This window comes from Selaginella moellendorffii, unplaced genomic scaffold (genome assembly GCF_000143415.4).
Source record: "Selaginella moellendorffii unplaced genomic scaffold, v1.0 SELMOscaffold_7, whole genome shotgun sequence".
NCBI lineage: Eukaryota > Viridiplantae > Streptophyta > Lycopodiopsida > Selaginellales > Selaginellaceae > Selaginella > Selaginella moellendorffii.
In genome coordinates this window covers 1,038,113-1,061,986 of record NW_003314268.1, presented here as the reverse complement: position 1 = coordinate 1,061,986, position 23,874 = coordinate 1,038,113, and the positions used below count along the sequence as shown (strand labels likewise).

The following is a 23,874-nucleotide window of genomic DNA, read 5'->3' as shown; positions in this document are numbered from 1 at the left end:
TTTCTTTCACCAAGTTTTTGTTGCAATAGGATTGAGATTGTCAATCTAACATCCAGAGCACGCGAGTGCTACGTTGAAATGGTCCTTCCCATCTTTGCGGGAGCGGAAATGTTTAAATTTCAAGGATGTTGACACACAAAGCCTGCATGAAGGAATCAGTGGGAGAATCATAGAAGCTTCAAAAAAGTAATGCGTGCTGTACGTAGCTTGCTAACCTGTGTGAACGTGCTTGACTATTCAATGGTCAAGTCAAATCCTCGTTCAAAACATTGACTTGGTCTACAGGTTTATGGTTTGTTCAGATTTGGATATAATTCAAATTACTTATATTAATCTATGATTAATATAGAACCACCAGTCCATCTTCCGCTCCAAGTATGTACGGCTTTGCCCTCTCCGCTCTCCGTCTATCTAGTGTCTCAGCTGCTATCAAAGCTGTGATTTCCCAAGACAATTAAGGTGGAGGCAGCAGATCGTCGAACAGGAGCTGGGCAATATAATCCACATACCTTTCATCTGCACTCCTGGAGAGAGAGCACCACGTGTATGATGGATCCGCATACATCCAGTTTTTGCTCAACTGCGAGGACAAGGATCCCTCATCCCACTCTTCTTTCCACTGTTGGGCTGTCACCCTGCAAACAGCTGTTCCATCTCAATGCCCTGGCCTAAGTTTTATGGCAACTAGATTCATCCCACTTTTGTCTAGATGAGCTGCTAGGCTCATTCGTCAGACCAGCAATTGGGTGTTCCTCAAGTTGGTGCTAGATGACCAGTTATCTTTGGTTTAGTTAACCATGTAGTTTCTCCAAGGAATAAATGTTACATAGTAAAAAGGTTTAACATTATAAACATTCAATTATGTTGCAGATCACGGCCTCGTCCGGCCGCCAGCCCTAGCACATTAAATCCCCGCTATAGAATAATAATATTTTGTGAATATTCTCAAACTCTCCCATTTATAACAGTTTGCGTAATCAGCAACACAAAATAAATTGCTGTACATTGTGTTGCAGCAATGCTTGTTTTGTTTTTTTTTTTTTAAATATTTTTTACTATATAATTTGTTTTGATCTGTCCAGTATGCTGGTACTACTTCATTATATCTTTTATCCACATATGATCTATTAGTTTCTTATAATGTGTATTGTCTTTTATTATTTATATATATCTCCATTGGTTTTGCTTCTTCATTTTGATAGTCAATATTGAAATTTCCTGTAATTATTTTATATATATATACATATGTAGTTATTTTATAAATATTTATATAATTGTTCCAGGTTTTCTATGTAAATTTAGTATTTGTATTTATTTATTATTTTTCACTAGTGATATATATGACATTGCCATTTTTTCTGTTTTTAAATGTTTTACTTTTTCTGATTTATAGTCATTTGTATGAAATATTGCTATATGGGTTTTCATATATATATATATATATATATATATATAAACATTATATTTAATGTTAATAATTTTGAAACACTCTTTATATCTTCTTGATATGCTGTAACAGATGTTATATTTAAAACTTGTATTAGTTCGGTTAGATTTTTTCTCTTTTTGTAAATCTATTAAATTAATTTGCCATGGTGCTTCTGTTGTCATTCTTATTATGTCTTTAGCTGCATCTTTATTACCTCTAATGTTTGTGCTCTTGATAATGTTATATATGCTTGTCTTTGATATTTTGTTTTATACAGGTCATATTCTAATTGTTTTACTGTTGATCCTTAAGCTCTGTGTATTATTCTTCCTACATATGGTGGGTTCTGTTTAAAACATAATTTTGGATTTTAGCAATATTTATTATTCTTGTTACTTTTCTTATTGGTATCTTGTTTTTTAAAATTATTTTTATTTACTCTTTAGCTTTTGTTTTTTCACCTGTTTCTATATTTGGGGATTCTATCTATTATGTTTTCTTCTTTGATATGGGTTACATTTTATAATACTCCATCTGCTCCATTTACTAGTCCATTTTCCGTTGCTATTTTTTGTGTTATTTCAATTGCTATTTTCTTTTTTAAATGTAATATTTTATATACTATTTGTATTTTTCTTGTGTTATTTGGTAAGCTGAAATTTGTAGGACAGGAATTTCCATATTCATGTTGTACCTTGTGTATACTATATTATTTTTTCGTTGTGTTCGTTTATTTGTTCATTTAGAATAATATATTGAGTTATATGTATTTTTTATTTATATATTATAGCTTTATATCTGTTTTGTCTCATTTATATTTTATTTATAAATCATTTTGCCTTCCAAAACTTTATGTAGGTGATGAACGTGGAGAGCGTGCATGCATTTGTGTCGACACTCACGTCCACCGGATTACAAACCGACTGGAATGCGTATCATATCCAAAATCAACATCCAAAAAAACGCTTCGTACGTTGTTTCTTCCAGCAAAGTTCTCTCTATACTGTGATCCATACTTGTTTGCTTTGAAAGGACACGAAAACTCCAGAGGAGACGTGGATCTCGCTAGAGTCGTGGTTGCCGGGGGAAGAATGGGTTCCGATCAATCCATTTTGTTCCATGTTTTTTTCATGCATGGATTTGGTCAGACCATTTGCAATCCGCTTGGCCTTGCTGTGGCGACTGCTTCATTACTAACTTGTGTCAAGCAGCGTTTAGGCATGTCAAGGGAAGCAAGAGCTAAGAAGTTCTTCAGGATACTATCAAGCAAAACTTCCAGAGGTACAACTTCTTTCTTTGTTTCATAAATGGAGAGAACGCTTCCGTGCCAGGGCTAGAGAACTCTTTCCAGTGTTCATCCATTCCCGGCGGAGGTTGCCAGACTTTCCTTCTTCTTTCTTCCATTGAGATGGAGGAGAGAGATGGAGCTAGCGATGGAACACGCTCGCTTATTCCTTCCGGATCCAGCTCCAGATGTGATGAAGTACGCTCCATTCCGCGCCGCGACGTAGGGTTGCTCGGATCTCGTAGATCGCAGATCAGAATGTCGTGCTGCTGTGAGCTAAGAAAGAAAAAGGATGCTGTCCAAAGTGATCGTAAACTTGTATTGCCCCGTTCGAACAGGATTTCGTCTTCTTCTTCTGCTTTTGTAGATGCCGACATGGATACTTCCACGTCGTCAACAACGATTACACCGACTGGAGCCATTGGAGGTAACGCCAAAGGCAATAAATTCTTTGCGGGATTCAACGAAAACTCGAAAGAGGTTAACTCTTACAACTTTTTGTCTGTATACAAACCTCGTGTTTGCTTCTAAACAGATAACAAAGCGAGAGTGCACGGAGGAATCCATCTGGAAGAGCTGGAACTGGAGATCTGAGCCTGCAAATAGCGTGAATAAAACTGGGTTCTTGCATGGGTGGTTTTTTTCTTGATGTGTTCTTGCGTCTTTGCTCGCCAGATTGTTTGGGTGATTGCTTTCTTTATGTGTTCCTGTGTGTTCGCTCGAAGATTTCTGGTATCGTAACTGTTCCGGGGAAATGCTGTAAACAAGGAAAACTTTGGAGAAAAGAGAGAGCAGAGCACTCACCTTGTCGTGGAAGCCATGATGGCGTCGATGAGACCATCAGTGGAGCGAGCGAGCGTGCCAGATGTTGTTGGACGGACCCAAAGATCGAGTCTTACACCATGCGGCCGAATCCAATCGCGCATTCCGCCAAGCGCTTGCAGGAACCCCTTGAGCGGTTTCTTGCATGGACGGCGTGAAGAGATTCTCCAAAACGCCGCTGGAACTCGCTGGCATCCCCGAGGAGAGGTACTCTAATCCATCCGCGAATTCGAAGCTCGCAAAGATCCAGTTACCAGACCTTGCGAAGGCACGCGATGAAGATGGCGTCGTGGACGCAATCGCAGAAGTGGGGCTCCACGCCGTGCTTGCCACAGATTCGGCGGCGCTCCTTCTGGATCATGACGCCCTGCGATCTTCCATCGCACGACGAGCGTGCCGATCCAGGCGGTGTGAGCGCGCCAGGGACCATCAAGATGAAACCCTACATTTCTGTTCAAAAAATTAGGGCTTTGGCGCCAAATGGATTCTAGGTCTCGATATAAAAAATATTATAATAAAAAAACGTTTTCTTTTTACGAACGTGCGCGGGATTACAAACACGGCTTCCACACGGCAATTCCTACGGGAAACTTTCTGCGTAAACGGAGTGGAACGACTGCTGCTCGGATATAAATTCATGACGTCTCCCCAGTCAGCAGCAGGGCCCTCTTCTCTTCCGCTTCTCCGTCCTCCGGTATCTAGTGTCTCAAGCTTGTCAAAGCTGCGAATTTCACAACTGTCATCTGCAAATTCGTAGACAATCAAGATGGCTTGGAAGGTGAGCATTGCGTCTGGCTGATTTCGTTGAGCCTTGTTTGATCTCGAGCTCTGTGCTCCAGGTTGTCTTGAAAGTGGACTCTTGCAACAAATGCAAGGACAAGATGATGTCTCAGATCTATCACAGCGTCTCCGGTGAGTGTATATTTCCGCAAATTCTCCCAAATTTTGATCGCTGATCAAGAGATCTTCGTGCTCTTGCAGGTGTGAAGAAAGTGGAGGTTAAAGATCCCCTTTACACCTTCACGGGTGATTTCAAGGTGGACGACATCCTCAAGGCCACCGAGAAGAAACGCAAGTGTATTTCTGTGGAATCCGTCCATGAGATCAAGGTGGAAAAGCCCAAGCCGAAGCCAAAGGACGATTGCTGCTGCTGCTGCTCTTGCTCCTGCTGCTAGAATTCGGGACTGATTGCTGATCATACATAGGTTTTGTTGTGGATGAGATGATCGATCTCTCCTCTCTGTTTTCCTTGTAATCAAGTTCGAACGAGGGTTTAACGTAGAGCACCTGATCATTCGGTGTCTTTCACCAAATTTTTGTTGCAATAGGATTGAGATTCTAACATCCAGAGCATGCGAGTGCTACGTTGAAATGGTTCTTCCCATCTTTGGGGGAGCGGAAATGTTTAAATTTCAAGGATGTTGACACACAAAGCCTGCATAAAGGAATCAGCGGGGAATCGTAGAAGCTTCGAAAAAGTAATGCGAGTTGCCGTATGTAGCTTGCTGGGATATAATTCAAATTGCTTATATTAATCTATGATTAATCTAGAACCAGCAGTTCATCTTCCGCCCCAAGTATGTACGGCTTGCCCTCTCTGGTCTCCGTCTCTCCGACTCGGTATCTAGTGTCTCAGTTGCGATGATTTCCCAAGACAATTAAGGTGGAGGCAGCAGATCGTTGAACAGGAGCTGGGCAATATAATCCACATATCTTTCATCTGCACTCCTGGAGAGAGAGCACCACGTGTATGATGGATCCACATACGTATACAAGTCCTTGAGCACATTTCTGCCCTGCAAACAGCTGTTCCATCTCAATGCCCTAGCCTACTAGATTCACCCCACTTTTTGTCTAGATGAGCTGCTAGGCTCATTCGTCAGACCAGCAATTGGGTGTTCCTCGAGTTGGTACTACCTTATCTTTAGTTTAGTTAACCATGTAATTTCTCCAAATGTTTTATTTCGTTAAAGTGGGACTTATTCAGTAAAGTGGGACATTAATTAGCATGTGTCCACATGCCATTTCCTAGTACTTAATTAATATTTATTAATATTTCTATCAGTTTTTTAATTTATTTTTTTATATTTCACAATATTATAACACAAAATCATATGAAAAGTTTTTAATTTATAAATTATAAAGTTAAAACTTTAATTTTTTATTGTTGTTATAAAAATGGCATGTGGCCACACACCATAAGTGGGATAATGAAAAGTCCCACTTTAACGAAATAAAGCATCCAAGGAATAAATGTTAAATAGTAATATGTTATCACATTTATAGAATAATAATATGTTGTGAATATTCTCAAACTCTCCCATTTGCCTAATCAGCAACACAAAATAAATTGCTGCACATTGTGTTGCAGCAACTAGCACTATTCCATTATATCTTTTATCCACATATGATCTATTAAGAGCTAAGAAGTTTTTCAGGATACGATCAAGCAAAACTTCCAAAGGTACAACTTCTTTCTTTGTTTCATAAATGGAGAGAACGCTTCCGTGTCAGGGCTAGAGAACTCTTTCCAGTTTTCATCCATTCCCGGCCGAGGTTGCCAGACTTTCCTTCTTCTTTCTTCCATGGAGATGGAGGAGAGAGATGGAGCTCTCTCTCTCTCTCTCTCTCTCTCTCTCTCTCTCTCTCTCATGTAACCATCCTTCAAATGATATTGCACCAGCTTATTCCTTCCGAGACCTTCAAATAATTAAGAGGGATAATAATTAGTCCGCAGTCCAGTAATGCTATACAGCTGCTGATGACGACTGGCGATGATAATCACTAGTCAGCATGGAATCTGTGCCGCAGAGAAGTGCTACTGACGTAGGCCGCGGGCTTGGCGGCCAGGCTCGAGGCTTTGCCCTAGACCGACCCGGATCCAGCTCCAGATGTGATGAAGTACGCTCCATTCCGCGCCGCGACGTAGGGTTGCTCGGATCTCGTAGATCGCAGATCAGAATGTCGTGCTGCTGTGAGCTAAGAAAGAAAAAGGATGCTGTCCAAAGTGATTGTAAACTTGCATTGCCCTGTTCGAACAGGATTTCGTCTTCTTCTTCTGCTTTTGTAGATGCCGACATGGATACTTCCACGTCGTCAACAACGATTACACCGACTGGAGCCATTGGAGGTCATGCCAAAGGGATTCGACGAAAACTCGAAAGAGGTTAACTCTTACAACTTTTTGTCTGTATACAAACCTCATGTTTGCTTCTAAACAGACCTTGCGGAGGCACGCGATGACGCTGGAGATGGCGTCGTGGACGCAATCGCAGAAGTGGAGCTCCACGCCGGTGTGAGCGCGCCAGCTCTTGCACGCCAGCGAGACCATCAAGTTCAAATCTACATTTCTGTTCCAAAAATTAGGGCTTTGGCGCCAAATGGATTCTATGTCTCGATATTATAATAAAAAAAAGTTTTCTTTTTACGAACGTGCGCGGGATTCATCGTACATACAAAGACCGGCTTCCACACGGCGTAAACCGTGGAAAGCATTCCATCCGACTGCTTAAATTGATGACGTCTCCCCAGTCAGCAGCAGGGCCCTCTTCTCTTCCGCTTCTCCGTCTTCCGGTATCTAGCGTCTCAAGCTTGTCAAAGCTGCGAATTTCACAACTGTCATCTGCAAATTCGTAGACAATCAAGATGGCTTGGAAGGTGAGCATTGCGTCTGGCTGATTTCGTTGAGCCTTGTTTGATCTCGAGCTCTGTGCTGCAGGTTGTCTTGAAAGTGGACTCTTGCAACAAATGCAAGGACAAGATTATGTCTCAGATCTATCACGACGTCTCCGGTGAGTGTAGATTTCCGCAAATTCTCCCAAATTTTGATCGCTGATCAAGAGATCTTCGTGCTCTTGCAGGTGTGAAGAAAGTGGAGGTTAACGATCCCTTTTACACCTTCACGGGTGATTTCAAGGTGGACGACATCCTCAAGGCCACCGAGAAGAAACGCAAGTGTATTTCTGTGGAATCCTTCCAGGAGATCAAGGTGGAAAAGCCCAAGCCGAAGCCAAAGGACGATTGCTGCTGCTGCTGCTCTTGCTGCTGCTGCTAGAATTCGGGACTGATTGCTGATCACAAAGAGTTTTCGTTGTGGATGAGATGATCGATGTCTCCTCTCTGTTTTCCTTGTAATAAATTTCGAACGAGGGTTTAACGTAGAGCACCAGATCATTCGTTTTCTTTCATCAAAAATTTCTTGCAATAGGATTGTCCATCTAACATCCCGAGCACGCGAGTGCTACGTTGAAATGGTCGTTCCCATCGTTGCGATTAAATTTCAAGGATGTTACGCCTGCATGAAGGAATCATTCCGGGGAATCGTAAAAGCTTCATAAAAAGCAATGCAAGTTTGGCTATAGGCACTATTCAAGTCAAGTCCCTGTTTACAAGCATTGACTTTGACATGAACTTGTGAGATTGTGTCCAACGGTACTACAAGGAGTCAGAGGCAAGGTGGACGACAACTTAAAAAAATGTCATGTCAAGAATTCATAAAGTTGTTATGGAAGACCTTTCCTCACGAGACGAGCGACCAGGCTGTCAGATGGAGCTGGCCGAGAATTCATCGGCCACATTGGCTTTGTCGAGACTCTAAAAAGAAAAATAGAAAAGGGAATAAGATTAAGCTGGCAAGTGAAAAAACGTAGAACTTCTAGAAATGGTCAAGCTTCAGACCACTAGAAGAGCAGCAACAGTAGGTGCCATGTTTATCCTTGTTTGGCTCAGAAATCTCCTGATTCGAACTCCTCTTCTTCTTCTTCTTTATGATTTTTTTAAAATCGTCAGTGAATGTGTAGTGTGGATCATCCACTTCCAGAATATAAGCGTATAGTTTGAAACAGCTCTATTGTCATGAAGAGATTTCTCTTGGACGAAATTACGTACCTGAGACGTTGTAATAGATCTGAGATACAATCTTATCTTTGCATTTCGTGCAGGGTGCCTAGATCTTGGGCACAACCTTCATCAGCAATTGTGAATTGGAAGGAGACTTTCAGCGTATGCCTTCCAAGCCATGATCAAGAAAGGAATACTGGAGATACAAAGTGAAGCTAGGTTTCATGAGCTTGGGTGGCTCACACAGTAGAGGTCCCCGGTTCAATCCAAGACATTGCAAAAGAAGTAAAATCTGACGGACCCAGGGGAGCACCTCAGTGATTCTCTTTACTAATCATGAAGTGACTCAATCATTCTAGTTACCAAGTTAGTTTTTATGAAAGAATTGCTATATGCTTGTACTGATAGCAAATTTTAAAGAGTTTTCGGACCGTTGACCCATCGGCCATCGTTGACTGGTCACGGTCAATGGACATGTGGTCAATAATTTTCGTTGACTGGTCAATAGCATCAGCAATTTTATTTTACATTCCTGCGGTTTTGATGGAACATATCGCAGGGTTTTAGGTTTCTTCGATTAATTCTAATGGCGGAGTTTTCTGGCGATGGCGCGCCTCCTCCTGCACAGTGAGTTTCCTTTCTTGTCTGATGCACTCATTTTCTCGTGAGGCGCATCGCAGGAATCGCGATGTTTCATCGGTTTTCTCCGAGTTTGAGCTCAAGAGCGATGCGTTTGTGCCGAGGAGGATCAAGCAGGAATCCAGCCCCTCCAGCCTTAGGACTTACAAAAGGAGTGCTTCGAATGTCCATAGCCAGAGGGCTTCCAAGCGTGCATTTGTAAAAGTCTCTTACGAGGTTCGCATTCTTTCTTTCTCTTTCTTTCTTTTTTTCATTCCTTTCGATAGGGAAATTGTGACGATGGCAATCAAGCTATGGATTTAAAGAAGAAAGGTAGCGCTTCTATTCAATTCTATTCCATCTTTGCTTGTAGCAAAGTAATCATCTAACAGGAGAGCCTCCAAAGTGGAAAGAAGTTTTGGAAGGGATACGAAAAATGAGAGCTTCTGAGGATGCCCCAGTCGACTCCATGGGATGCGAGAAAGCTGGAATCTCTCTTCCACCAAAGGTTTTTAGTTTCTTCTTCTTCTTTCTTGGAAGAACAAAATGGATTTTCTTCGCTTTTCAGGAGCGAAGAGTTGCAGTTCTCATATCTGCGCTGCTCTCCAGCCAGACTAAGGACGAAGTAAACCATGGTGTTTATTATTTGATACTCTGATCGTTCCCTATACCCCTCGGATCTTAACTTTAAGCCTGCTCAGGTGCAATGAAGCGGCTTTCGGAGCGGCACTTGTTGTCGATGGAAGATCTCTCCAAAGCCGAAGAGTCGACAATCAGAGATGCGATCTATCCGGTGCGGAAAACTCTGACGTTCGCGACTTTTTTCTGATTCTGTGACCCGTGAAAGGTTGGCTTCTATGCGAGAAAGGCCAGTTATCTCAAGAAAGTTGCGGCACTGTGCCTGGAAAAGTACCAAGGAGACATTCCTAAAACGCTCAGTGAACTCCTCGCTCTTCCTGGAATCGGCCCAAAGATGGCTCATCTGGTAAAACAAAGTTCTTCCTTTTGTTCCTTCGGAGTTCCAAAACTTTATCTAGGTGATGAACGTCGGCTGGGAGAGCGTGCATGGCATTTGTGTCGACACTCACGTCCACCGGATCACAAACCGGCTGGAATGGGTCTCACATCCAAAATCAACATCCAAGAAACGCTTGGTACGTTGTTTCTTCCAGCAAAGTTCTCTCTAGACTGTGATCCATACTTGTTTGCTTTGAAAGGACACGAAAACTCCAGAGGAGACGCGGATCTCGCTAGAGTCGTGGCTGCCGAGGGAAGAATGGGTTCCGATCAATCCATTGCTGGTTCGATTTTGTTCCATGTTTTGTTCTGTATCAACTTTCTTCGCAGGTTGGATTTGGTCAGACCATTTGCACTCCACTTCGTCCTCGCTGTGGCGACTGCTTGATTAGTAACTTGTGCCCAGCAGCGTTGAAGCACAAGGGAAGCAAGAGCTAGAACAAGTTCTTCGCGTTATAATCAAGCAAAACTAAAACTTCCGGAGGTACTTAAAAACTTTTCTTTGTTTCATATGGAAAGAGCAAACAAACAACGCTTCCGCGCCAAGGCTGGAGAACTCTTTCCAGTGTTCTTCCATTCCCGGCCGAGGTTGCCAGACTTTCCTTCTTCTTCTTGCTTCCATGGAGATGGAAAAGAGAGATGGAGCTCCTCTCTTTCTCTCTCCCTCTCCATCGTGTAACCATCCCTCTAGCGATGGAACACCGCTTATTCCGTCTGAGACCTTCAAAAAAATCGTAGTCCGCAGTGGCTAATTAAGAGGGCGAGACCGATCGAGGAGCTATAGGAGTACTGCTGTACAGCTGCTGATGACGACTGGCGATGGCGATGATCATCCTCAAGTCAGCATGGAAATCCTATGCCGCAGAGAAGTGCTCCTGCCGAGAGAGTTAGCTCACCAACGTAGGCCGCGGGCTTGGCGGCGAGGCTCGAGGCCTTGCCGTAGACCGACCCGGATCCAGCTCCAGACGTGATGAAGTACGCTCCATTCATGAACAAGTTCCCCTCGGATCTCCAGTTCCAGCTCTTCCATATGGATTGCTCCGTGTACTCTCGCTTTGTTATCTGTTTAGAAGCAAACATGAGGTTTGTAAATACAAACAAAAGGTTGTAAAGAGTTACCTCTTTCGAGTTTTCGTTGAATCCCGCAAAGAATCTATTGCCTTCGGCGTTAATCGTGGGGTTCGCGCTGCCTCCAATGGCGTACATCCTCCACTCGGTGTAATCGTTGTTGACGACGTGGAAGTATCCGTGTCGGCATCTACAAAAGCAAAAGAAGAAAACGAAATCCAGTTTAGAAAAGCCAAACCCGTGCGCTAAGAAAGCAAAAGGATGAGGCTGACCTCGGCATTCTTTCGACTAAACCCTGTCCAAAGTGATTGTAAGCTACAGTCACTTGCATTGCCCGGTCCGCAGTGTAATCGTCGTTGTGTCCCAGGAGCATCACCTGCAAATCGACAACTCAAGCGTGAGAAAAACCAGTTACGCTACCAGAAATCTCCCAAGACACGCAATCTAGCGAGCAAACACACAAGAACACATAACGGAAACAATCACCCAAGCAATCTGGCGAGCAAAGAACGCATGAACACATCAAGAAAAAAAACATCCATGCAAGAACCCAGTCCGGGGAAATGCTGTAAACAAGGAATACTTTGGAGAAAAAAGAGAGAGCAGAGCACACACCTTGTCGTGGTCGCTGAAATGGTTGTTTGAAATGGTAATGTCCGTGGAAGCCATGATGGCGTCGATGAGACCATCAGTGCAGCGTGCGAGCGTGCAGTGATCCACCCAGATGTTGTTGGATCCAAAGATGGAAATCCCGTCCCCGTCCGACACCGTCCTCCATCCGAAGTGAGTCGTGCTGCTCCTCACCATCGCCGGTCCCCCAGGCTTGCAATCGTGGACCGCGATGCCGTGGACGATGACGTGGGACACGTACTGGATCGTGATGCAGGGGCCGTGAGCAATCTCCACGTTGGCGCCTCGCCCATCGATCGTCTTGTAGCTGTTGACGATCAACTCCTGGCTCAGCCGGATGCTCATGTCGCGCTCGAAGATGATCCACAGCGGCTCCGACTGGATGACGCCGTAGCGCAGCGTGCCGGGCTTGGGGTTCACTGGGTCGTCGTCGCTCGAGTCGGTGACGACGTAGATCTCCCCGTTCTTACCCCCAATCGCGTTGCGGCCGAATCCAATCGCGCATTCGGCCAGGCGCTTGCGGTTGTTGTGCCAGTTTGGGTCGCAGCGCCAGCAGTCGTCGATCGGATTGCCGCTGCTGCCACAGCCCAGTAGCGAGAACGCTTCCCTCCTTTGTGTGCCATTCCCTCTGAGAGAAAAAAAGCCCGGAGTGAGTCGAATTTTTTTCAAAGGACAAAGAGGACGCGCGTTCGAATCACGGCAGTAAGAGTGAGACCAGACCAGGGGTTCGAATCTCCCTGGTGGAAATCCACCAGAAGAACAACGACTACTCTGTCTCGACAATCAACACATCTCACCTAATGCTCCAGCTAACAGGAATGGGACTGGAAATCCGAAAGGAATTCCTCCAAATCTCGCCCAAGCAGGGGCATTGATCCAGACAAGAACGAGGAATCGAAGCATCCAAGAAACAAGAAACCCTGGGGAAGAAATCGGACCTGGGATTATCGATGGCTCCGCTGGCGCTGGCGCTAGCGTTGAATCCCTGGTGTCGATGATCCTTGAGCGCTCTCGAGGCGGCGGCGAGCGAGAAGAAGAGCGATGCGCAGCAGCACGCAAGAACAAGAAGCAAGACTCTGGCCGGGCGATCCATCCAAGAATCCGGCAAAGACGAGATCGAATGGGAGCTGGAGAGACGAATCGGGAGAGAAAAACCCGGTGGATCGCTGGATTTCGCGCAATGCAGGTCGAAATTTCGGCAGACGGCGCGGAGAATCTTCGTATCCTCGCCTTGTCGCCAAAGAAACAGAGGAATCAAGACCCTGCCGCTGCGAAATCCAGCCCAAGAACTCGCGGATCGCGAGAGAGGAAGGCGAGGGGGAGCGATCAATCGAATGGGAGAAAGAAAGAAAGAAAGAAGGCGAGAAAAAGAGGGAAAGGATGGGCAATTGAATGAATGAAATGGATGGATGAATGGCTCAACAAGAGAGGGGGGTTTTTATACGGCGAGGGGGGAGGCGATCGCTCGGCCAAATCGCTAAGCTAGCGGGCGATCCCCGGGCCGCCGCATTGGGACCGCTCAAAGAAAGCGTGACTTAGCTGGATCCCGGGAGCGTTTTGGTGGGGCGTTCTCTCCATCGCTCGAGTGTTTTCGGGCGGAAAGCTTCGAATTAAACTAACGGACAGCCACTGTCTGATCAACGGAAATAACAGAACAAGGTGAAACGTTGGTTGGTTGGGTTTTGGGAGGAGCGCCGATTTTTACTTTGACCGAGGGCGTGTAAGTAGTGGAGATGGTAAAAACTGCAGTCAAAAGTAAAAAGGCTTTTTTTTTTTTTCTTTGCTTCCCTGTGTTTGATGATTCATCCACACATGCATTTTCTATAATGGTCGTGGCGTGGCGGCGTGTTGGATTTTGCGGAGAGCGTGACCACTGACTGGCGTGGTAAAAGAGGAGTAAAAAGGCATGGTTTTTACCACGCCCAGTCAGCAAATCGTTGCTCTTGAGATTGAAGTTTCCAAATGAAATGGAAATGGAATCTATCTTAGATAGAGATGGAATCCACTAAGACAATGTATGTCGAAGGCGGCGATGATGCTTCCAAAGTTTGGATAATATGGCGGGCGCATCTTCAAGGAATTTCAATCCAAGCAAACCATTTTCTACTTTGGTTGATCAAGGAGCCGGGTCGTAACAATTATCAAACCTTCCAAACGAACGCCTTAGATTGCCCCAAATCCAAATAAAACATCTGGCGAGCAACGCTTGAATCGAATCCATGTTCTTTCAGTTGGCCGTTGTCGTTGTTGCAAAGCGATTAAAGAAAAGAAAAAAAATCGGTGGAAAGCTTTCCACATTTTTTTAAAGATGTAAATTGTAATCTATCCCATGAGTGGAACCCCAAAAAGACAAATCAAAGTGCCGGCCAATTGGAGAGAAGAAAGTTTCGTCCGTCGTGCACCCCACTCCCATGTCACTCCATTTCAACGCATTGGTGCCATGGGATTCAACAAGGGAATCCCAGCCGAATCTTTCGGCATCTCTCCGGAGAAACTCTGATCCCACGGCCACGTGAGAACGTGTCTCGGTATCATTTCCATGTGAAGCTTTCGAAGATAAACGAAAACATTTTCTTTCTTCCCAGACAACGAAGAAACAGGGCCGTGACGTGGCGTCGTGGGAGTGGCGGGTGGGATTGCGACGGAATAACGGTCATTGGTTCCTGCCCGCCACGTCCGTCGGCCACATGCAGCGTACGAACAAAATTTCCTTGAAGGAAATAGAGCAGTACGGAGTGATGAAGTTGCAAGTTGCACTGGATCAAAGTTCTCTTGGGTCACACTCAAAGCGAAACTGTGATCCCAAGTTGGGCGAGGAAAAAGCTCGAGTGGTCCAACCTGTCCCCCTAAGTTTGTTGATGGAACCAAACCAGAAAAATTGATGATTCAACCTTAGGATCGTCGTCTTGTTGCTTTCGAGTTCATGTGGCCATTGAATGATGGATAGTATTCATAGGAAAAGCGACATTTGCAATTTCGAAGTGTATATATAAGCGACTGAATCTGATGCCGACGGGTGAGTTAGCACAGCAAGAAACAGAAGCCCCTTCGGTTTCAGAGTTCAGATCTCGCTGCGGGGACACTTTCTGGACCTGTGGCGGCAGACGACACACACAATCCACAAATGTCTGCTGTTTAAATTCCAAATAAAAAAAAAAAAAGTTGAAAAGAAGCCCATGATTCAGGTAGAGAAAGGCTAGCTATCAGCTTACGCTACGAACTTGACGATCATTGATGCAAGTGAGTTGTGTGAGCGAGTGGAACAGTGTCTCATGTTCTCCCCACCGCCCACCATGTTCTTCCCGAAATAATTTAAAGAGCTTTCCCAGACTTCTCAAACTCCCACAAGGAGGAAGAGAAAAGTTTTGGGGAAGATGATCGAAGCACCAACCATTACGCACGGTACGCCACTACCACCGCTGCCGTCACCTTCACCGTCACCTTCACCAATTGGAGGCGCTTGACAAAACAGGGAGGAAGCAAGTCGTGCTGCTGGAAGGTCTGAACTTTGAACCAAACTACCGACCGACCAGCGACCAGCGCCTTCTTGAAAATGACACCACTGCCACTCCCTCAAATGTCTCGATTCCAATGAATGCACGAAGAAGCTCTTCTAGCTCCTAGAGATTCTGCTCGCAACACATGGTGGCCCTGGAACCTAGCAACTATAGTTTTCCTTCTTTTTAGTTTTATAATTGGATAGATCTGCTAACTTCTGATCTTCACATGCTCTCCCACTCCAACTGCTTCTCTGCTGTTGAATGAACCCAACATTGTAGCAGAGCCAGACTTTACATCTTTTTGGGACACTGTCGAGCTCCATTGCCAAAGTTTTATGCGAGCACGCCAAAGCGATTGTATCCAAGGGGGTTTAAGTGGACTGACAGAAATGTTCTACGTATGTGTGTACAAGCTGCCGCCACTGTAACCCAGACCACCAGCAGAATTGGTGTGGTGGCTGCTTTCTTGTAGGCTTAACTTACCTTGACAGATTGAATGCAAGGTATCGAAATATCGTTCAAAGCAGATAAAACAGCAAATCGAACTTGCATGTCTGCCATCCCATTCGTTCGTTCAGAGCTATGAGAACTCACCGAACGGAAAAATATTTGTTATTCAGCACAGAAACGCTCTCAAGTTGACAACCATTTCTCAGTGCCATTTCTTATAATTCCAATGGGAAGTATATTCTGTTTCTTTTGTCTGAATGAGCATTTAATCCATTCTTAAGAAATTTATTTGCTGGAACTAAGTTATTAGTCTATAGTTGTGTCATTTGGCACAACTAATTTAAAAAGTTTACATTCACAACCAAAATCACATGTTCTTTTCTAAAGAAAAAAAATTATATAAAAAGAAAATGAGATTACACGTAAATTTTGCATAAAACCAGATATAATTTTCTAAGAAATTTACAAAAACAATTAGTAGTAATATAATGGATTTAATTTTTTTTAGTAAGCTTATAGTTCTATTGAAAATATATTAGATATTACAATTTATATTAAATTATATACATATATATATATATATATATATATATATATATATATATATATATATATATATATATATATATATATATATATATATATATATATATATATATGTATGTATGTATATATGTATATATATATATATGTATGTATATATGTATATATGTATGTATATATGTATATATATATGTATGTGTATATATATATATATTCCATGTCCTATATGCCTACTAGAACAGGAGAATCATGGTAAGCATAGAGAAAACGTGGAATAAAAACATAAGACACTATTAGCTGTAAAGGATCATTAGGATCAGTCCTCACAAAATAAAGAAAGCCATTGTCCTCAAAGTGATATTAAAAATATAAATGCTGGAATGGTAAATCATTAGTAAGTGATGCAAGATTCTCAAACCTATCTTGAACCCTTTGAATCCATGGCTTATTCTTTTAAGCTTCATAAACCTCATCAAGAGAAGGTAGATCTTGCTCTGCGCCTTGTGGACACTGAACGTCAAGTATAGCAACTGCCAACGGCATATAATCCTCATCTAGAAAATCCATAAATGTTGGAACAACAGGCTCATTAGAAACATGAAAAGAGAGTAGAGAAGGAATAGGAGCTCGCGAAAGGGCATCAGCATCAGCCATAAAACTCCCTGAGCGATGAACAACATCAAAATCATATATCTGAAGCTTCAAAGTCCACCAAGTAATACGACGAACCAGGTTCTTTCACTTTAATAATGAAGTAATGGCAACATGATCACCTTCAAGTAACGTCCGAGAACCATGTAGATATGTATGAAGTTTTTTGAAACCCCAGACTACTACTAAACACTCCTTTGTCGTGGAATAATTCATCTATGCTAGTTGTAATATTATACAAATTGGAATGGCACTGACCAAGCATACTTGGGCTTTCTTACATCAACACATCTCTAAGACCAATACCAAAAGCATCCATGCGCAATATAAAAGGTCAAATATAGTCAAGATATGCTAAAACTGGAGGAGTTGTCAAGAGCTCTTTGAGATCCATGAACGCCCACTCACAATCCGGAGACTAGATGAAAGATGATGTTGATGACTTCAGCAATGCTTGCAACGATGCAATATGATCAGAAAGATGATCCACAAATGACCGAGATACTACACCTTGCCCAAGAAGTGTTGCACATCATTCACACACTTCGGAGTAGAGAACTGTAGAATAGCCACAAGTTTGTCAATATTAACTTGCAAACCCTCATAAGAAATATGGTACCTAAGATAAGTTGTGTTCTTGGACCCAAACATGTACTTTGACCACTTCAATTTTAAACTAACATCTCATAGCTGATCCAACACTTTATAAACATCACAAACGTGCTTTTCCCATGTCCCCTCTAAGTGAATCAAGACATCATCAATAAAGCCAACAGTCACTTTTGGCATATCGCAAACAACTTTGTCCATCATCTATTGGAAAGTTGTTGGAGCATTGTTCAAATAAAACAGCATCACCAAAAACTCATACAAACCAAATGGTATATGAAAAATAATTTTAGGAATATCTTCTTTGGCCATTGGTACTTGCCAGTACCCAGAAGTAAGATTGAGCTTGGTGAACCAACAACGTCGCCTTAGACGATCCAAGAGATTAGTAGTATGAGGAAGAGGGTACACATTCAGGATTGTCACTTCGTTTATGGACGATAGTCGATGCAGAAATGAATATTCCCATCAAGCTTTGTTACAAAATGAGGTTCACATACCCAAGGACTCCGCAACTTCCTAATAACACCCTTCTCCAACATTTCCTTGATGTTTGCACGTAAAATCTTGATCTCTTTGGGTGACCAACAATGAATAAGAACTTTGATTGGACAAGCATCCTTGGTTAGAATCAGATAATGTGTGGTAATCTTGGCCCTAGATGATAAGTCAAATTCAAAGAGATCAAAATACTCCATGAGCTAGTCAACTATTGCAGCACAAAGATTGTTAGAGGGATTGAAAAAAGGAAGAGCAAAACAGGATAGAAACATAAAAGGAATTAGTGGGGGGACAAAAGTAATGGAAGTAAAAGTAAAAGTAAAAGGATGAAAAAGTACAAAAGTGAAAGGAATGGATGAAATATAAAGAAGTATGAGACAAAGGGGAGAAGCCTCAAAGTCACACTTGGCATAATTGTGTTGCAATCAATCCATACTAAGGATGAGCTCAAAAGCTTGAGTTGGCACCACCCACAATGACTGCAACCCAAGCTCGAGATCGCCCACACACACAACTAGATCTACCTCATCCCGTGCACATGCATGTGTATGATTGTTGCCATAAAGAATGAAAATTGGTTCTGCCGCACGATGCAAGTGTAGATGGCAATGTGTGGCAATAGGTCGAGCAATAGAAGATAAACTTGAACCTGTATCAACCAACATAGGGAGAATAATAAGAAACCTCTTATTATAAAAATGAGCTTGGAAAGTAAACACTATATAAACTGGTGCTGAGTGAACCCCTTGATGATACTCCCGAAAAAAAGATGGAGGGGTCATTGACTTATTTGTGCAAGGTCCCTCTATTACTCGCGTGACTCCTCGTTTCCCAGATGCATCTTGGTGTCCAGACCTTCCACTGCAGCAGCACCAATAGGACATTGTTGACGCCAAAGTCTCCACCCAGGAAATGGAAGTCACCAATCTGGAAAATGCCAACAACGCCGATAAGTGTGACTAACTTCATCACATGCCTAACATCAAATATCACAGCCACGACCACGTCCTCGTCCTTGTCCTTAGACTCAAGCAACAGCAGCATCAACCTCCATTGGAACAGGACCATCACCTACAGAAAGTGGAGCTGAAGGATGTGCAGCGAGAAGGGGAAGAGGCGACATCTTATAACATTGTGCCAAACGAAAAGCATCGTCAAGGGTGGCTAGAGCAAGTGCATGCATAATTCTGACAAGATCTTGACGAAGTGTTGGCCACAACATTCCTAGCTTGATCCGCTTTGATATATTTGGCTCTGCACAAAGCAAGAGGTTTCGGAAACAAACGCCAAATTGCATCACCGACTTAGATGGTTCTTGACGAAGACAATGCAATTGCTGGAAGGCATCATCACAATTGTCAGCATGTTTAAATGCACGTTTGAAGACATTTGGGAGAACACTCCAATCCCCACGAGTGGCTGCACTCAAACCATTGTACCATTGCAGTGCTGTCCCTTGGAGACACGTAGGAAACTCATGCAAATGTCAAGCATCATCCCAAGAATGATATGTGGCAATCACCGTGAAGAGATTAAACCAATGGTACACATTATCCCCAATATTTTTACAAAAGAACTCCGGCTAAATGCGAGGATTGGCACCAAGAGCAGGAGAAGTTGGACCACGTGCCATGAATGCCACCATCAATTGAGTTTGGTTGTTCAATTGCAAGCGCATAGCATCAAGAAATTGTACCAACTGCTGCTCTAGAGTCAAAAGAGGAGATTGCTGATTTGCTATGAAGATAAATGAAAAGGAAAGAAAAAAAGAAGAGAAATGACAAAAAGCTAGAAAAAAGGGGAGATCTAGACAATGCAAAAAGCTAAATCAAAACCAAACTTCTTGAAGGAAAGAATAAAAGAAAGAAAATGGAAAAAATTATATCTAAACGATGTAAAAGCTAGATCTGAACCAAAATCCCAAATCCAAGCACTCCTTAGGGACAATCAAAAGGTGCCCCTCACCTTCACCAATATGAGTGCATGGAATATGAAAATGGAATACAAAAAATATGCATATTAATTAGCTTAAAAACCATAGCTTATATATAAGAGCAAGTGGTCCGGATTGAAACCAATCTGACGGTTACTAAAATCCCAGTACACTAATATTAGTATACAACATCATAACCACTGTACAATTTATCTTTGAAAAGTAAAGCTTTTTGGCATTACTTTGCTTTAGTGTTCAAGATTGTGTTTTTTATTGTAATTTCTTCATTCTTTTTTAAATCTAGATCTATATTAGCTTTTTGCAAGATTTAGAAATTTAGCTATTGTTGTGCTTAAATTTATTCTTTCTTTTGATCTTCATTGCATTCTCTTCTTATACCATGCCATACCATCATCAATTAAAGAGTATATCACTTGGGGTGTTCCATTATATCAAACTTTTATTATTGTGGGGTGTGATCATACTAGTGTTACACTTGTCCTTGGTGTGTTGTTATTTCTAACTTCTATAAAATGTGATTATACAACTTGTTCTATTATCAATGTTTTGCCATATTCTGTTGATGTGAAGTATAATCATGACATCAATTGGTGAGATATGGATGATATAGTCTAGTTCTTGGAGAATATTCAAGGATTGAGTTTCTGGGAAGATGATGTGTATGAGTTTAAGTGGACTTCGGATTGTGATGACAAGCTTGATTATTATGAAGATAACTTTAGAAATGATTTCATGGGGTAGGTGTTAATCATTTAATTTGCCATTTAATCCTTTCTCCTTACCTTCTAATATTTTCCAACTTTTTTTTATTTCTCAGCCTGAGCCACCTTCTCATGTTTTTAGTGTTCCTTCCTCATTTGCAATATTTCCTTTTTTTTATATATTGATCATTTTTTACTTTTATGATTTTTATTTTTAGTCCAATGTTAAATTGAGTGTTTTTTGTCTTCCTCATACTAATTTAAATATTAATTTAAATGTTGAGTATGTACATAAAGTTAAAAAATTTACTTTTGTTTTATTAGCAAAGTCTTTGATCAATTTTTGTGTTAAGTATTCCTCTGTTCCAAAGGTTGAGTCACTTTTGTTAAAATTTTAGGTTGAATGCATATCCCCATTTTTTAGTATTGTGAAGAGCTTTTGTTTTACATTGTTGTTGAGGAGTTTATATATTCCCTTAAGAGTGTGAATGTTGTTATTAATTTTTCTGTCTCAAGTGTTGAGTTGTGTGTTTGAATGATATGAATTTTTTATTTATATTATGGTGGCCAAAATATTTTATGATAGGAAATCCCTTATTTTCCAAGTTTTAAGCATATGCCACAATTTTTTTTCCTTAATTTTTCTCATTTTTATTTTTCTGCCTCGATACTTCAAACTTTTTTTTCTTTAGAGGAAGGGGTGATAGATGAGAGTCCAGCCCCGACAATAGAGTGAGAATGAGTAAATACAAAAGTGGAATGAGGATGAATGCTATGGATTGTGAAGTAAAGATAAGCATAGTGAATTCTAAATGGAATATTTGGCTCTAACATAGAGAGGCCAAATGAATATAATAGTGGAGTGAGGCTAAACATAAATGGCGGAGTGAAAATAATCATAACAAGTCTAAATAAAATTGGTGCTTTAGAACTTTTTTTTTCATTTGAAGAGGGGATAAAAGGATGTGAAAGACAAATGGAGTGAATTTAACCTCCTATGTGCAATAGTACATGAAGACAACAGTCATGAGTCTAAATTAATATGGGTCTTGGATGTTGATTGAAGGGAAGATGTAGAGACAAGTTTTATTTATAGTCGTAAGTTTGAGTTAACAGTTGTTTCAAAGGATTATTAGCAAGCAATAAAGGCATAGAAGGCAAAATATATCATTTGCTACAATGGTATTTTATAGATTACAGTTGTTTGTGAAATCCTTTGTTTGGATTCAAAATTATAACTTTATGATTCATTTAAGCATTTGGCTAGAGTTGCAACTGATGCATCAGGATTCCGTAGTTGGCTAATATTTATGTCATGGCTTTGGGTTTAGTTTCAATCATAGTTATCAATAACTTTATTAATGGTTTTGTGGGAGTTTCAAATTCATATTGTGGTTTATAACAACACAACAAAAGCTCTAAGTATTCCATTTGACTTATTATCATCACCTTTTTTTATCTTCTAGAAGGGAAGATGCTGTAAGGTTTGTAAATATATATATTGTGTATACATGTATTACCTTAGGTAGGTAATACATTAATTATAATACTATAAGTATATAGACCATCTATTTGGGATGTAATTTAATCCATCCGTTCTTGTATATAAGCAAAGCTCTAAACCCCAATTAATATATAGCACTCCCACTTGTAAAAGCACACATATTCCTATATCCCACTCACAGCTTGAGAATAATAATTTAAATAAATCTAACTATATCACCATTGTATTGCAATATGATCCATTTAGTTAGCCATTTTCTAGTGAACAAGTCACTGCAAGCTAGAATGTAAGAATTGGGAGCCAATTTGGTTTAGAAAGAAGTAGGGGTAAATGGACTATAAATTTCCATCAAAATGCCATGGAATGGACTGTAAATTTCTTGCTTATGGAAAGGCTGTATCAGCTGAAGAACAAGCTCATATTGATGGTAAATAGCTCAGAATGGAGTAATTGGAAAGAATCACAGTCTAGGAGAGGAATTGAAGTTATAAACAATCTGTAATAAGAGATTTTAGAGGCAGATCCAAGAGGTGAATGTCTTTCTCTTCTTGTTATGTGATGCTTAGAATGGTAGATAGTCAAAAACCAAGTCCAGGAGAAGTTAGGCTACTTACCACTTGGAGCTCGCATTCATGGCCAAGGCTCAACAAAGCAACCCTAGCTGCTTTACTAAGGGAATGGAGCAAGTTGTTGCTGCTCTTGACAGATCAGAGGAGCTAGTTGTTTAGTCATAAGAGATGGGATTATCTACAAAATCCTTTGCACTCGGTAGATGAGCTTCTAAATCCATTTCCCATCAATCTCTATTCTAGATTTTCATACAATTTTGGAAGTGGTTTGACTGTGAGATTATAGTTACTATACTTAGTTTAAGGTTATTTTAGCTTACTTATTTTTTAGGCAATTAATTTATTACAATAAGCAAAAGAGTAGAGCAATTTTGTAAGGAGTCTAGGACAATATTATAGTCCACTCAGAGCCCAACCAAGGAGTAAAGGACATGCATGCAATGCATTTTAGCTCTCTTGTGTCCCTCTAGTCTTCATGTGTAGTGCATACCCACTCCATTTCCTTGTCGTGCTCCTCCCAGGGTAGAGTTGATGTCTAGTCCTGCAGTGACTCGTATAGTGGACATTGGTAATTCATGGACGATGGTGATGCCCTTGCTTAACTCGGAGGCAGTGTGCTCTGCACTGGTAAGTTGCCAACTTGTGGATCCAAGGTGCACAGTGGTCATAAGAAATCCAAGTAGCTGGGTTGATGGATGCCCTGTAGATAGCATATTTTGTAGCATTAACCATGCTCATACATGAGGGAAATGGAGTCATTGCATACCAATTTGTCTTAGTACGAACGTCTTTAGGCCTTCACAAAAGCCACCACTCGTTTCCAAGCTAAACTCTTGCAGCTTGTGCTGGATGTAAATAGTTGAACAAACAATTGTAACAGACGAAAAAAACAATATTAGAGTGTTCCATTTGTATTAAGCAATATGAATCAGGAGGCAATTGAGCCCTCACTCAGGGAATTAGTTTTCGAAACAAAAAATACTAATATGTCATATACACATGTTATGGCATAGCCAGTTAATCTTCTGAAAGTTGAGCCACTTGTACTCAAGCAATCTAATTAGAGTGATTGCTGCAAAACTTTATAAGACTAATGAATGAATGAATAATAATACATGGATCCCAACTGTACAATGCAATGGATCTCTAGTTTTCAATTGCTATTGTATATGGAGAAATCTTCA

General features: G+C 41.5%; 2 protein-coding genes and 1 long non-coding RNA gene across 3 annotated transcripts; 1 reads left to right on the top strand and 2 right to left on the bottom strand.

The window, feature by feature from the left end:
* Positions 1–3,164: 3,164 nt before the first annotated feature.
* Positions 3,165–3,611, bottom strand: LOC112345096. Its single transcript, XR_002991947.1, has 2 exons — positions 3,519–3,611; positions 3,165–3,455 (listed from the first exon to the last, which is right to left on the bottom strand). It is a non-coding gene; the product is annotated as an uncharacterized LOC112345096 (long non-coding RNA).
* A 5,334-nt stretch (positions 3,612–8,945) lies between these two features.
* On the top strand, positions 8,946–10,556 carry LOC9652304 (endonuclease III homolog 1, chloroplastic). Its single transcript, XM_002966464.2, has 10 exons — positions 8,946–9,002; positions 9,056–9,230; positions 9,281–9,326; positions 9,386–9,501; positions 9,562–9,628; positions 9,695–9,786; positions 9,841–9,978; positions 10,031–10,147; positions 10,211–10,294; positions 10,341–10,556. Exons 1-10 carry the CDS (start codon positions 8,962–8,964, stop codon positions 10,446–10,448), a joined length of 984 nt encoding a protein of 327 aa, XP_002966510.2. The 5' UTR covers positions 8,946–8,961; the 3' UTR covers positions 10,449–10,556.
* Positions 10,496–13,155, bottom strand: LOC9652303 (probable pectate lyase 18). Its single transcript, XM_002966135.2, has 5 exons — positions 12,647–13,155; positions 11,694–12,336; positions 11,351–11,454; positions 11,130–11,268; positions 10,496–11,072 (listed from the first exon to the last, which is right to left on the bottom strand). Exons 1-5 carry the CDS (start codon positions 12,799–12,801, stop codon positions 10,851–10,853), a joined length of 1,263 nt encoding a protein of 420 aa, XP_002966181.1. The 5' UTR covers positions 12,802–13,155; the 3' UTR covers positions 10,496–10,850.
* Between the last annotated feature and the right edge of the window lie 10,719 nt (positions 13,156–23,874).